General features: G+C 33.0%; 1 protein-coding gene across 1 annotated transcript; it reads right to left on the bottom strand.

Moving 5' to 3' along the window:
- Positions 1 to 4,669: 4,669 nt before the first annotated feature.
- Positions 4,670 to 12,682, bottom strand: LOC128182153 (uncharacterized). Its single transcript, XM_052850764.1, has 12 exons — positions 12,656 to 12,682; positions 12,169 to 12,265; positions 11,818 to 11,921; positions 8,220 to 8,901; positions 7,944 to 8,068; positions 7,295 to 7,327; positions 6,298 to 6,378; positions 6,034 to 6,105; positions 5,671 to 5,759; positions 5,450 to 5,555; positions 5,202 to 5,301; positions 4,670 to 4,698 (listed from the first exon to the last, which is right to left on the bottom strand). Exons 1-12 carry the CDS (start codon positions 12,680 to 12,682, stop codon positions 4,670 to 4,672), a joined length of 1,545 nt encoding a protein of 514 aa, XP_052706724.1.
- Positions 12,683 to 16,750: the final 4,068 nt, after the last annotated feature.

Here is a 16,750-nt window from a genome sequence, read left to right as displayed (position 1 = left end):
TCTCTTGTGCATATATTTCAAAACCAGTTTTTGAAAATGAGATAAAGAATTAAAATTAAATGCACCAGGTTAATGTGAACCTGTGAAACACTAGCACCAAATGGATTCTTATATACATGTAGAGGATATACAAGGGTTATTGTCCCTAAATAGCGTAGACAAGTGGCATTCAGTAAATCAAAGACACAGGGAGTTGTTTGTGCCACAATTGCAAAGGATTCAAATAATTTACATTAAATTCAATCTTTTATTTCAAATTCTGTATGAAATTAAAATATACTTGTTCATAATTTCGACATGTACAGCGAAATGTCAAAATGATAAAGTAAAATCAACATACTATTGAAATAAAAATCCCAAGGAAGAGGACTTCTCAAATATAAAAAAAAATTCAAATAAAAATGCATTTGGATTTTCATAAACTTTTTTATTATATATTAACACAAAAAATGATTTGGTTACAGCGAGAATTTTAAATAAAATCATGCATAGTGCGCATGTCGTTTTGGGACAAGATGAAATTTGAACTCAAAGTAAAATGATGCCAGTGTTTTCAAGAGCCGCGCATCAATAAGTACCGTGCCTTAATACCACTAGCACCATACATATACTGCCTTATTAACACTAGCACCACACATATACAGCCTTAATACCACTAGCACCACACATATACTGCCTTAAAAACTCTAGCACCATACATATACTGCCTTAAAAACTCTAGCACCATACTTATACAGCCTTAATATCACTAGCACCACACATATACTGCCTTAAAAACTCTAGCACCATACATATACAGCCTTAAAAACACTAGCACCATACATATACAGCCTTAATACCACTAGCACCACACATATACAGCCTTAATATCACAACACCACACATATACAGCCTTAAAAACTCTAGCACCATACATATACAGCCTTAAAAACACTAGCACCATACATATACAGCCTTAATACCACTAGCACCACACATATACAGCCTTAATATCACAACACCACACATATACAGCCTTAATACCACTAGCACCACACATATACTGCCTTAAAAACTCTAGCAGCACACATATACTGCCTTAAAAACTCTAGCACCATACATATACAGCCTTAATACCACTAGCACCACACATATACAGCCTTAAAAACTCTAGCACCACACATATACAGCCTTAATATCACTAGCACCATACATATACAGCCTTAAAAACTCTAGTACCATACATTACAGCCTTAAAAACTCTAGCACCATACTTATACAGCCTTAATATCACTAGCACCACACATATACTGCCTTAAAAACTCTAGCACCATACATATACTGCCTTAAAAACACTTGCACCATACATATACAGCCTTAATACCACTAGCACCACATATATACTGCCTTAAAAACTCTAGCACCACACATATACTGCCTTAAAAACTCTAGCACCATACATATACAGCCTTAATACCACTAGCACCACACATATACAGCCTTAAAAACTCTAGCACCACACATATACAGCCTTAATATCACTAGCACCATACATATACAGCCTTAAAAACTCTAGTACCATACATATACAGCCTTAATACCACTAGCACCACACATATACTGCCTTAAAAACTCTAGCACCATACATATACTGCCTTAAAAACTCTAGCACCATACATATACAGCCTTAATATCACTAGCACCATACATATACCGCCTTAGAAACTCTAGTACCATACATATACAGCCTTAATTCCACAAGCACCACACAAATACAGCCTTAATACCACTAGCACCATACATATACTGCCTTAATATCACTAGCACCATACATATACAGACTCAATAACACTAGCACCATACATATACTGCCTTAATATCACTAGCACCATGCATACATATACAGCCTTAATACCACTAGCACCATACATATACAGACTCAATAACACTAGCACCACACATATACAGCCTTAATACCACTTGAACCATACATATACTGCCTTATTAACACTAGCACCACACATATACAGCCTTAATACCACTAGCACCACACATATACTGCCTTAAAAACTCTAGCACCATACATATACAGCCTTAATATCACTAGCACCACACATATACAGCCTTAATATCACTAGCACCACACATATACTGCCTTAAAAACTCTAGCACCATACATATACAGCCTTAATAACACTAGCACCACACATATACAGCCTTAAAACTCTAGCACCACACATATACAGCCTTAAAAACTCTAGCACCACACATATACAGCCTTAATATCACTAGCACCATACATATACTGCCTTAATATCACTAGCACCACACATATACAGCCTTAATAACACTAGCACCACACATATACAGCCTTAAAAACTCTAGCACCACACAGATACTGCCTTAATATCACTAGCACCACACATATACAGCCTTAATAACACTAGCACCACACATATACAGCCTTAAAAACTCTAGCACCACACATATACAGCCTTAATAACACTAGCACCACACATACACTGCCTTAAAATAACTAGCACCACACATATACTGCCTTAATACCACTATCACCATACATATACTGCCTTAATATCACTAGCATAACACATATACAGCCTTAATAACACTAGCACCACACATATACTGCCTTAAAAACTCTAGCACCACACAGATACTGCCTTAATATCACTAGCACCACACATATACAGCCTTAATACCACTAGCACCATACATATACTGCCTTATTAACACTAGCACCACACATATACTGCCTTAATACCACTAGCACCACACATATACTGCCTTAAAAACTCTAGCACCATACATATACAGCCTTAATATCACTAGCACCACACATATACTGCCTTAAAAACTCTAGCACCATACATATACAGCCTTAATAACACTAGCACCACACATATACTGCCTTAAAACTCTAGCACCACACATATACAGCCTTAAAAACACACTGCCTTAAAAACTCTAGCACCATACATATACAGCCTTAATACCACTAGCACCACACATATACAGCCTTAAAAACTCTAGCACCATACATATACAGCCTTAATATCACTAGCACCACACATATACAGCCTTAAAAACTCTAGCACCACACATATACAGCTTTAATATCACTAGCACCACACATATACTGCCTTAAAAACTCTAGCACCACACATATACAGCCTTAATATCACTAGCACCATACATATACAGACTCAATAACACAAGCACCATACATATACAGCCTCAATATCACTAGCACCATACATATACAGCCTTAATACCACTAGCACCATACATATACTGCCTTAATATCACTAGCACCACACATATACAGCCTTAATAACACTAGCAGCACACATATACTGCCTTAAAAACTCTAGCACCACACATATACAGCCTTAATAACACTAGCACCACACATATACAGCCTTAAAAACTCTAGCACCACACATATACAGCCTCAATATTACTAGCACCATGCATATACAGCCTCAATATCACTAGCACCATACATATACAGCCTTAATATCACTAGCACCATACATATACAGCCTTAATATCACTAGCACCATACATATACAGCCTTATTAACACTAGCACCATACATGTACAGTCTAAATATTACTAGCACCATACGGTCCATTGTTATTCAATTATTTCGTCGGACAAGGATAATATTAATTGCGACTGCATGACTTGAGTCAGTCCATTGTAATAAAAAATGTAGAAACAAGCATCTTATATAATTTCAAACTACACGTAACTTGAAGTACTTATGGGTACAAGTGAAATATTTGGATTATGACAAAATAAAATGATATTTTTGTACCGCAACTGCTTAATTTGTTAAAACTATAACAATAACGCTTGATTAAATGGAAAAAAAATGCAATTTAATACTAGTAGATCTAAAAGTGCCGTTGTTAGTAATGTTAGTAATAGCTCATTGTATTAGTGTCGTACTTTTGTAATCACATAACGTACATTTTGACCTAAAGTGGCTGCTTAAAATGTATACTCTATTCAGCAACCCAGAAAGCTATTGAAAACTTTACTGGTATTCTGTATTTCGCTGTAACACCCTTTTCAGCGTCATTTAAGCACTTTCCCATCGCTTTCGAAAAAACTATCTAACATACCCTTAATTCGGTTGAAAATTTAGATGGCTCACTACATCTTGAAATTCTTTCTCAAATGCGAAGCCTCGTCAAATATACAATATACCGATATAGTGGTAGATAGTAAAAAAGCTCATTCGACCTAAGATTATATGCATGTTCAGTTTGAAAATATGATTGAATTTAATCTAACATAGTTTGTGGTGCTCAATCATTTATAATCTTGTATAATATAATTAGTTTATGTTTTATCCCTTCGAGATTGTAAGGTTTCCAAATTAAGCTCACAATATTAAATGATTTTAGAAGAATTAATTCTGATCCCTGTCACTGTCCTGGTTGCTTCAATTTGTACATGTTTAAGCAATTCGGATTTTCCCTTGATACAGCTGCTCAACACATCACTATATTCCAATCTACGTCTGATAAAGCCAAGTTTTATCTATCAATGTATGCTTGAGTAATCTTAATATATTCAACTTTTTGCATGTCTTTTCATATAAACCATTAATTAATGTAATTAGATCAACCATCCTCCGACTGTATATTTAGATGCAAACCTACTTTTTTAAATTGTTGGTGTCCTCATCTACAAAATATAAATATCTCAAATAATGCAATTTTCTTTCTAGGAGTAATGAATTATTTTGAAACAATTTTACCATTACATTTAAAATTTCATATTTTACTCTACAAGTGTTAATTTACAATGTTGACAATTCATAATTCTTAAGTTAGAACTTTCTTTGCACTTTAAACATTGCATCATTATCATTTAAGTCAATAACAAGCACTATTTTCTGTCATAAACATGATAAATCCTCAATTCTTTCAATTATTTGAGAGAAGATATATAAATTGCAGCGCCTCCTTGATGGAGGAAAAAAGAAATATTTCAGCAATGATCAAGATCCTGCGATCCAGGTGTCTTCCTCTCAAATTGTGCAAATCTTAATAATTTAACCTCCACATATACAGGTTAAACTCTAGCATATGCAGAGTTGAGGTTTTACTTTTAAACTGATGATTCTGTAATATGACTACTTTCTTAAAATTTCAGTTTTCTTTTCTTAACTAAACAATGCACTGTACCTTGATTATTTATGATGGTCTTCATAATGTTGCATCTCATTTCCAGCACATTGTCCTTCGGAAGATGCAGTGATGTTTTCAAAACAACTGCTTCAGCAAACTAAAGTATAGAACAACTTCATTGAATGCATAAACCTAAGTTTTTATAAAGGGGATGGGGGGGGGGGGGGGGTAGGGGGGGTAGGAGAGTGAGTAGAGACGAAGAATTTGCAATCTGATATTTGGCCTTAAAGTCAACAATGTTTTACCTTCATGCAATAAACTCCACAAGAAACACTGTCCTGTTGCTTGGAGTGGTGGATGGTATCAATTTTCCACCCTTCAGCATCATATCCTCTATGTGTCAGGTAATTACTGAAATTTTTTTTATTAAAAATTAAAACAATTTTTAACTAAACCTCCATTTCTAAATCTTAAATGTGTTATTCACATCATTCTAAAATTCAGTTAATGTCTTATGCTTACTTACGTCCACAATTTAAAAATTAGCTGGCACGTTGTTTTGTTTTCTCCCATTGGATCAATAATCAACAGAGATTTGTTCTGTTGATCAATAACCTTAGAAAGTAAAAGAGATCACATATTTATAAGCAGACACATACAAACATGCATATGTAAATAAACACAGTCAATCACATTAAGCACTTGTATTTCTGAGAGAATTGTCTGGATTGTTTAGGCATGCCCTTTTATACATGTAGCTGACATATAGATTTTGTTCAAACTTTTGTCTGGAATATATCCATAGTTTTGGCATTTGAATCAGTTAAGATCCAGCCATAGCCGAACAGAAAAAATATTAAATTCACTTCATAAGTAAGAATCAGTTTACCAGCAAAATCCAGTGGATTTCTCTCCTGTTGACAATGGCAAGCAACACCTTTCCTTTGTTCTCATTAAGGACCTACCCCCCGGTACACAAAAAAATAACATGCCATAAATTTTGAAATATTATACAATCTAATTATTACAAAATCGGAATATATAATATAATTTGAATTGAAATTTCAGTTATGTTTTCATAAATACAATAGTTTTTACACTTTCTCAATATATTTGAAACGAAACACAATTAAGTTGTAAAAGAGTAACATACATCTGCAACTTCGTTTTGATGCCGGGGATGAAAAATCATAGATATTACACTGCACGGCACATAGAAGAATTTGTTGCTTAGCTTTAAAAAAAATAATAAATAGATAAAAACTCTTAAGAAGCAAATAAAAACATAATCGCATACAACTACTTTAGTGTATGCATACCATAAATCTGAATATCTTTACTGCCAATAATTTTTTAAAGCAACTTAATATTAACACACATAATACAAATGTATATGAGCAAAAATATGTTTTAAATAAGTCCAAGAAAATGTTCTTTTTGTTTGTATGAACTTTTTGAGTATGACAATGGATGCCTCTTTTTTTCACATGAATAACCACTTATTTTTGAAATACCAAATAACCTGCTGGTCCTTGGTTAAAATTCATTTGGGTGGGTTTTACATTATGAATGATTTTTGCAAAGGTCAAGAATTATAGAACTAAAATGATTGATTTATACCATTCTGACCCAAATTTTAAATGATTTTTTTAAAGAAATAACCTCAATGTCTACCTAAGTTATACGATTATAACCTGGGTTGGGGCAATTTACGCTCTATAATCCATGAAGCAACCTGCTCCAACCCAGGTTATACTCGTATGACTTGGATAGATATTGAGTTTATTCCTTTCAATTTAATTTTCTGTAATTTGCTGTACAAATTGAGTCTGTTTTACTTTTAAAAATGATATTAATCTGTTCAAAATTCAAACGTAACGTCAAGCGGATTAGTACATTTTTGACGTTGGTGCATTGTGACATGTCTTGTGATGTGCAAACCAGGTTATACAAATTTAACTAAATTTTTCTATCCAATCAAATGCCGCGTTACAACCAGAATAAAATTATTTACAAATAAACTTTAGACTCCTATATACATTATGGTTATAACTGCCATAATCAGAGACAAATCTATCTCTGTCATATACACTTGCAATTAATTGTTAATGAATTACAAATATCAAATTAATAGGCCATTGTTTACTTACACCACAAATAATCCCAAGGTAAGCATCAATTATCTACAAAAAAACAATAAAAAAAAAAATCAAAATGAAACAAAAAAACATATAAGAAAGAGAAGTGTAAATTGAAAATATGAACTTTTCTGAAGAAGAAAAATCTTTTTTGTCCCACTTTTGATATCTGTTCATTGGGAAGGAATACCACTTTGATATGATATTTGTTCACAGTGGTAAATCGTCATTCATTCCATGAAACCCACGGTTGATTACGCATCATTCCTCTCTCCATCACTTGTAGGTCCCATTAAACTTCGACGCTTGTATTGAACCACGCAATTTGAATGGTTGCTCATATTACACCCAAGTAAATTGGTCCAATCAACAAGCAATTTAAATGCTAGTTTGCTACAGTATTCAATTGGCGATCACAGATCGATTTGTATTGATAGCAAGGCTTCAGTAATGCAACCTTTAAAAACAGAAGATTTCCATTACTGTAACAACTTATTTAATTAGATGATATTAATAAACATTTTGTCATTAAAACGAGCGTTGAAGTTTAAAGGGACCTACAGGTGATGGAGAGAGGAACAATGCTTAATCAACAGTGGGTTTCGGAGGATGCATTCATTCAAACACAACATAGAATTTATGAAAAATAATATATACTTACTTCATCTGTTATCAAGCTTTTTGCACTAATCAGTGACCTGTTGTTGATGTTCACACCACAGGTTTTGGACAGGAGAAATGGCTCAACACTGTCATTTCTCTGTTTTGACCAAATCTTTTGGATATCTGAAGGTGTTTATAAACAAGTTACAAAGTCAATGTTCAAAATGCACAGAGAACTGTACAAAGAATAGGAGAATGGTTTTCAAAAAAGCTGTTGTTTTATTTTAAATTATTGATGCATAACTACAACTGTTCATTAAGCCCATTATCTTACATTTAGTTAGCGCAACATCATCCCAGCCAACTTTCAACATACTCCCGTTCTCATCTGGAATAGCTGTTTCATCCTTAGCATCTGGCAGATCCATCTCTTCCACATCCATCTCCATTTCTGTGCTCTCCGGCCCATCTGAAACAAAACCCTCTCCAACACTCTGTGTTGGAGAGATAGGCAGCGGGGAAATCATGCCAGGTGTTTCATTTGAAGCACCTGTCATGACGTCTTCACTGCCACTTACCTCTTCTGTTCTGTGCATGTCATTCTCATTTAACAAAGATGTTCTCTCCATTTCAGTCCCTTCCATACTCTCCGGCCCATCTGAAACAAAACCCTCTCCAGCACTCTGTGTTGGAGAGATAGGCAGTGGGGAAATCATGCCAGGTGTTTCATTTGAAGCACCTGTCATGACGTCTTCACTGCCACTTACCTCTTCTGTTCTGTGCATGTCATTCTCATTTAACAAAGATGTTCTCTCCATTTCAGTCCCTTCCATACTCTCCGGCCCATCTGAAACAAAACCCTCTCCAGCACTCAGTGCTGGAGAGATATGCAGAGAAGAATTCATGTCAGGTGTTTCATTTAAAGCACCTGTCATGACGTCTTCACTGCCACTTACCTCCTTCAATACTTCTCCACTTCCTTCCTCAAAATCCTTCCTCCCACTACCTTCAGAGTTCTGGAAGCATCCAACAGATAGATAGTTCAGATATTGTTACATATTATACAAGTCATGTACTGGTACTGTACATTTGGATATCTTGTTTTTTTTTCCCACTTTATTCCATTTTTGTTTGTTTGTTAAATAACTGAGTATGCTTATTAAATATATCACAATTAGCAGCAAATTTATTTAACATACATATAATAAATAAATATGTGTGTGTGTGTGTTTGCATGTTATAACCATGCATAATCAACATTTGCAATCAAAAAACATACCGGTATTGCATGCAATTATATGGGAAGCATTATGAATGGTATTTCAGTAACATTTTGTTTCATACTGTCTTCAAGCATTTCTAAACAGTATTTTAAAAATTCATATGCAAATAATTCATGCTATTTCATTAAAGTGTATTGCATGCAAATGAAGAAACCTGGAAATCTTTAAATATTTTGTTGAAACTAGACCCCTGTGGTCGTCAATATGAAGAAACAACATTTGTTGAGGTGAGCTCTTTAAACTAGTATGCTTTATCAACATGTTACAGTACAAAGATAGGGTGTTTTGTATCCTACAAGCCTTACTTATCCAAGTTTAACAAAACATAAAATGTCAGACACAATATCAGGGTTGTCTCTAACACACGGGAGGCGGGGAATTCCCCCACCGATAATGCCTTAATTACCCGGCTATCTTTGCATTTCAAACACAATGTAGCTATAAGATAGACCCCCAGACCTCCTTCTACTTTTTCATTTCCTCCTTCTACTTCAATTTTTAGAGACAACCCTGCAATATTGATAATGGGCGTTCCATAGAATTTTCATATTACATGCTTGCCAGACATACAGTTGGGTATTGCAGCATAAACAGGACATGCATTTTAGTACTAAGAAGGTCAATGCTCATGTAATATTTAAGTTAAATGGCTTAAAGTCTTCAAAATTCATTTTGTCACATATGATCATTTATTTTTTCCTATGTTAAAATTAAAAATACATGTGTCACCAGGTTCACAGGCCAGCAAAAGTCAACCAATATATAGGTTGCATTAGATTGGTGGTTATAGCACTTGGCATGGTATGCTGGAGGCCTTGGATATGAGTCCTGGTTGAAACTTGCCTGCCTCTTATTTGCCAATTGTAACACATGTATTACATGTAATTTTAAGATGTTGATTTATAAAGAAATTTCAAGACAATTCTAGCATTATTCATGAATAACTAAACATGTATATCCATTGCAATTACCAATGAATATAAATTTCAAATAAATTGCTTTCACTTACAAATATTTGATGAACTAAACTACTTGTAATGAATTTTTCAAAAGATTGCAAGATAATCATTTCATTTACATAACATACTGAAAAATAAATCTTTAGAGTTTAGAATAAATACATGTACTTACAGTGTATCTGTTTTGAACAGGTAATTTTTGTGTTACTGATAACACCCCTAACCACCCACAATAAATTTTTCTTAACTCCTGATTATCGTGCAATCAAATGATTAAAAACTAGAAATTCTAAATTTTCAGGGCATGTTAACTCTTAAAATCATCATTCCAATACCTTCCACTCTACGTATGAATCAAGAATCTGATCCATGCTTATATTACTCAACGGTTTGTCTAAAATCAAGGAAAATGTGTTGCAAGTTATATAGGTGAGATTTCAACATAAATTCATATTCCTTACACATTCACCTCAAGCAAACAACTAGTATACAACAAAGGACAACAAAAAATATACAGGACTGGTACAATCTGTATTTACCTACAAATAGGGATGAGGTAAAAAAAAAGGTGATGAATTGCACACCAGTAAAATTAAACTACTAGATATTAAAAATTAATCTTAATCTTACCGACAGTCCGTCTTTCATTCGGGGAAATGAAGTCAGTGCCATTAGGCCACCACTCTGGTTTAAGGGAAGGGTAACCCCAAATGTCTCTCTTCTTACCATACTTCAATTCCACTATAAAGAGATTTTGAAGTTTATACCAGTATAACAAAAAAAAAAATGATATAGAAATAGATTAAAAAACAAGTGCATTGCAATGCAGAGCATCCCCTTGCAAAATGAAATATTGTGGAGGGAAATGCATTACATGTAATTGAGAAGACCAAATACATGCATGTATACATGAGATGCTATACCCCCCTTACAACAAGTTGCATGAGTGGGTAATAAAAAATAAATATGATTCTCTACGGATTTTTTTACTCACTATACTGCCTAACCAAGTTAGATATTATACACCTCTTCACTTGCATAGTCCAGGGCTGTATGGTTATGTTCACCATCTCTGAATTAAGAAAATACAATCACTAACAACTTTGTGAAAGTGATAAAAACTCATTTAAAATATTGGATATATTGTATACAGGGAAGCATTTGCACACTCATTTTATTTTCACCCAACTTTGCCAGCTGGTAAATTTAAGACTGGGTGAATTCCAATGTTTCAAATTATCTCTCTTTAAAAAAAACCTGTGTATGTGTGAATTAAAGTCAGGGTGAAAATTTCAAAAAATATTTAAATTGTTCGTAACATTTAAAATCTGACTTATTTCAAAGTATTTATAAATAAGTTTCCTTGAAAAACAATGCTTTAGCATACATTACATCAAATTCATCAATCATTTTCAAGGTCCAAACACTATTTCACTTTCGGTTTGTCTGAGTAACTGCATGGGAAAGTTGATTAAAATCAACTCCCAAAAAGAAAATAATTACATGGGGCGAAAAAAACCCACCCAGATGGTAATTTTCATACAAAAAAAAAAGAAAAGAAAACTAGCTGAATAAAAAGCATATCTGTTATTTTCTTTCATGTCAAAGAGTTTTTATTTTAATGTTTAAAGACATTTCCTCGATTCTTATTCAATGAATAAAAATATCTTTCTGTACATGTATTACTCACCACATCTTTGAAGGATTTCACAGGAGGGGGGGGACCGCTGCAAGCTGTACTGATGGCACTCCTCACTTCTTCCGACTCTACCACAGCTTTCAACTTTCTTGACCCTACAAAGTAAACATGTTTAAGCAAATGTACATGTATTTCCAGTAAAATATAAAACATGTACAAAAAATGTGTATAAAAAATGAAATAAACTTAGTTTATTTTGTCAATCATCAAAATGCTTATTTCTTACACTAAGTACATGTATATGTATTTACATTTACCGGTAAATACATTTATACCGGTACATCAATGAATAAAAGAATAACTGACTCTTGTGTCAAATTATATTTTCAAAATAAAACTTACCTTCAAATTTTAAAGTAGGGATAGGATTACGCTTTGTTGGCTGGGGTATGTACAAAACTAATACAGTGGCATCTGTTTTCTGAATCCAGTCTTTAACCTAATACAGTAGTTATAATACTAAAGATAATTATGGAAATTTTGATTTAAAAATGCAAGATATAAATATTTAAGAAACACTATGACCCCAGTAATAAAAACATTCAACAGATTTATTCCCGTATATGTTTCCTTTGAAAATCATGTTAGATAATGAAATGATGTACAAGTTAAAAGCAAATCAAAATTTCAAACTTGTCATGAATGGTCTCGCACAGTCATCACTACATAAATCACTATGTAGCCCTCTGTTAATAATCCTAATGCATACAATTTTCTTCTTTTAATTAGTCTATTATTAACTATTAATCATAGTTAACTATGAAAAAAAAATTGATTTGCAATAAAACCTATAATATTATTTATGGCAAACATGCTGGCATTACCTTGCCCTGAACTGAAGCCCAGTACTGCTCATTAACTTTGGTTAAACCTAATTAAAATAAAAGATATCATATCATTTAATATCTTGTTTCAAGGCGAGCAAATAAATGCTGTTCATTAGATTTATATAGAAACAATTACATTATCTAAGCATAAACTTATACAGTTGAACTTTGATATCTCAGACATTGATATCTCAAATACATACTAGGATATGTTGAAATGATTTGTAAGTATCAATCAGTTATTTTTTAAGTAATTAACCCTCAATATCTCAAATATTCAGATCTCTTGAAGATTTTAGACAGCCCCATTTAGTTCGAGATAACAAAGTTTGACTCAACGTGTAGATTTTAACAGCTTTCAATATGAAAATTTTTTCAAGGGCTCGAATAATAAAGGACTCTTCTTCATAAAACGATTAAAATTGGTACAGCTGTTTGGACATTATATAAATAATTATAGTGCAAACTGAATAAAAAGCAATTTCTTTTTTTAATAAGAAAAATAATGAAAAAAATAACTCAACTTAACGTAGATGAAATACATCAACTTTAAATAAATGTTCATATTTAGAAGTTCAATATGAGTGGTGCTAATGTTCTAGAGATAATACATGTGTGGTGCTAGTGTGACAAAGGTTGGATATGTATGGTGCTAGTGTTATAGAGGTTTAAAAATATGTGCGATGCTAGTGTTATAGAGGTTAAATATGTGTGGTGCTTGTGTTTTAGAGATAATTGTTTGGCCCTAGTGTTAAGGAGGTAAGATATGTGTTGTGAAAATGTTCAAATGTAAGATATGCATGGTGCTAGTGTTAAAGAAGTTAAATTTGTGTGGTGCTTATGTTAAAGAGTAAAGTTATGTGTGGTGCTAGTGTAATAAAGGTTAAATATGCGTGTAGTAATTTTATAGAGGTTAAATATATGTGGTGCTCACATTATAGAGTTAAGATATGTGTGTCGCTAGTGTATAGAGGTTAGATAAGCGTGGTGCCAGTGTTAAAAAGGCTAGATATGTATGGTGCTAATATTTTAAAGATATGTGTGGGCTAGTGAGAAAGAGGTAGGCTATGTAAGGTGCTAATGTTATAAGATTAAATATGTGTGGTACTAGTTTCATAAAGCTAATATATATGTGGTGCTAGTGTTATAGAGGTTAAATATGTATGGTGCTAGTGTTATAGAGGTTAAATATGTATGGTGCTAGTGTTATAGAGGTTAAATATGTATGGTGCTAGTGTTATAGAGTAAAGATATATGTAGCGCTAGTGTCACAATGGTTGGATATGTGGATATGTAAGGTTCAAGTGTTATATAGGTAAATATGTGTGTTGCTAATGTAGTAGAGTTAAGATATATTTGTCATTAGGGTGTAGTGCTAGTGTTATAGAGGTTAAATATGTGTGGTAATTATGTCATTGAGTTAGGATATGTGTGGTGCTAGTGTTATGAAAGTTAAACATGTGCAATGCTCATGTTTTAGTGATAAAATAATTGTTTTGCCCTATTGTTGCTAGTGTTAGATATTAAATAGGTGTGGTGCTAGTGTTATAGATAGTATATATGTGTGGTGCTAGTGTAAGATATTAAATAGGTGTGGTGCTAGTGTTAGATATTAAATAGGTGTGGTGCTAGTGTTTTAGATATTAAATACATGTAGGTGTGGTGCTAGTGTTATAGATATTAAATACATGTAGGTGCTAGTGTTATAGATATCAAATAGGTGTGGTGCTAGTGTTATAGATATTAAATAGGTGTGGTGCTAGTGTTATAGTTATTAAATAGGTGTGGTGCTAGTGTTATAGATATTAAATAAGTGTGGTGCTAGTGTTATAGATATTAAATAGGTGTGGTGCTAGTGTTATAGATATTAAATAGGTGTGGCACTAGTGTTATAGATTTCAAATAGGTGTGGTGCTAGTGTTATAGATATCAAATAGGTGTGGTGCTAGTGTTTTCCTGGGAAATAAATATCAATTTGGTTGAAGAAAGACAGGAAAACATCTAGGGAAAGGGTTGAAGCTATGGCACGCCAAATTCACAAAATGAGCTAAACATAGTTTCACAGTCAATAAACTACCTTTATCGAATGATAACTTTACGAACCACAAACTATAGTTAACAATTTGTTAACTATAATTAACGATCAGTTAACTATAGTCTTCATCTGCAAAACCACATTTAACAGTTGTAAACTATAGTTTACAGATTATAATCTAAGTTTATCTGTCTGCAAATAACATTAACAATAGATTTTGCTGATAAATATAGATTCACTTCTGTAAACTATAATTTACATTCCTTAACTATAGTTCAGACTTGTTAATCATAGTTTCACAATTGTGAAACTATATTTATCAGATAAATTATGTTTTGCAATCGCAAATGGTTCCGTGTTCCGTGTTAATGGTAGTTTTACACTTCTGAAACATAGATGAATGTGTTAACTATAGTTAACATATGTGAAATATAGATTAAGGGTGTTAAATAAAGTTAACTAAATCGTTAACTATAGAATTCTGTCCTTAAAATGTAGTTTACAATCGTTAAGCTTAGTTTATCGACTGTAAAACTATGTTTAACTTATTTTTGTGAATTTGACGTGCCATATGTAGCGGAAACTAGAGCGAACGGCGTCAAGGGCGAGCGCGTTTTAGGGCGAACGAACAGCCAATCATATGTAGCAATGTATGCCGCTTTTGGTAATGCAAAAAATTGTTTGTATGCTACAATGATGCTTGTATATAGGTTAATTGATAAAACCAACAAACTTACTTGCATTGGCCATACTTTTCCTAATACTACGACACACCGATTATAATCTGCAATAGACAGTTCTTGAAATTGAATAGTGAACATTACCAGAGACATATATAACACAATCGTTAGTATATACGTCCCTGACATTACCTATCCCTCTGCAGACACATATCAGGTCCAGAGTGATTAAAATTTAATTTTGGCAAATTCTGTGGTGTGCTTACCATTATATGGTAGGACTAAATCGATCATAGAAAGGGTTATATAATACGTACGAGGTTGACGCCAATTTTTTCCCCTTTAATATTTGAGAAAAATCCGATTGGGTTTATTTTCAAAGAAAAGTAAATGCCCAAACAAAAATTTTTCTTAAGAAATCATATCAAAATCACTTAAAAATCATATCCAACTCACAAATTCATGATTTTGTTCTATGATTTAGACATGATCCATTAAATGAATCATACCCAAATCATAGGTGACAAATAAGGAAGTATGATCCTGATGTGGTTTGTTTCTTGGTTTTGAGTCTGCTATGATTTTCTTGTGATTCTGGTATGTGCTATTATCTTAGAAGGCAACAGAGCATGCGTTTGAAATGATTCGTTAATTGCCAGATAAACTGACCACTAGGAATTAAGATTTCTGCATAACAGGAAGTTGAGTTGCAAATTTTGAATGTTCATCTTGGAGCCTAAATGTGATGTACATGTACATGTACATGTCAGGAAAATTTGTTATTGTTGGGCATCTTGCTCTATCTTGGCATATTTATAAAGTGAATTTATGGAAGTATTTTGGGGGGATATATTCTTATTCACTTGAGGTAAATAATATTTTATAAAGACTAATTTACAATACACTATCAAGTGATTTATTAAGTGAAGCAAGCAACTAATGCATGGATGTACATGTATCGTTAGTTCAGACCGGGAGCTACAGACCTGCAGCTAGGTTTTGAAATGCATACATGATATTTTAATTTGAACAATTCATGTAATAATTGCTAGAAGAGTTTGAAATAACAGTATAATTATCATCTAAATTATCGAAGACTTTGATCCTGCATTCTAATTCAGATTATATTGGCTTAACGATATAGTACATGTGACATTTATGTATACTATTTTTCATATTTGGTAATTGTCAATGTATTTCAAAAATTAAAAGTATATAATTGTCTGTTGCAAAATATTAATTAAGTGGTCATTTTTTTCTTTAAGAAATTATTGTATAATTGTCCTTTAACAGGTCATATAAGGATCATGGTTTTGATATGAGTTGTTAGTTACAACAGATCATACCAGGACCATGGTTTTGATACGAGTTGTTAGTTACAA

The sequence above is a fragment of the Crassostrea angulata genome, chromosome 4 (genome assembly GCF_025612915.1).
Source record: "Crassostrea angulata isolate pt1a10 chromosome 4, ASM2561291v2, whole genome shotgun sequence".
NCBI lineage: Eukaryota > Metazoa > Mollusca > Bivalvia > Ostreida > Ostreidae > Magallana > Magallana angulata.
The sequence above is the reverse complement of the archived record's forward strand: the minus strand, read 5'-3'. Positions and strand labels throughout refer to the sequence as shown.

Excerpts from the sequence above, each read along its gene's own strand:
- LOC128182153 (XM_052850764.1), bottom strand. The coding sequence starts at position 12,682 with ATGAGCAGTACTGGGCTTCAGTTCAGG. Across the intron at positions 7,328-7,943 it reads AAAGCTTGATAACAGATGAA|ATAATTGATGCTTACCTTGG; the intron begins GTAAGTATATAT and ends GTTTTTTTGTAG. Across the intron at positions 5,760-6,033 it reads AAATCCACTGGATTTTGCTG|GTTATTGATCAACAGAACAA; the intron begins GTAAACTGATTC and ends TTACTTTCTAAG.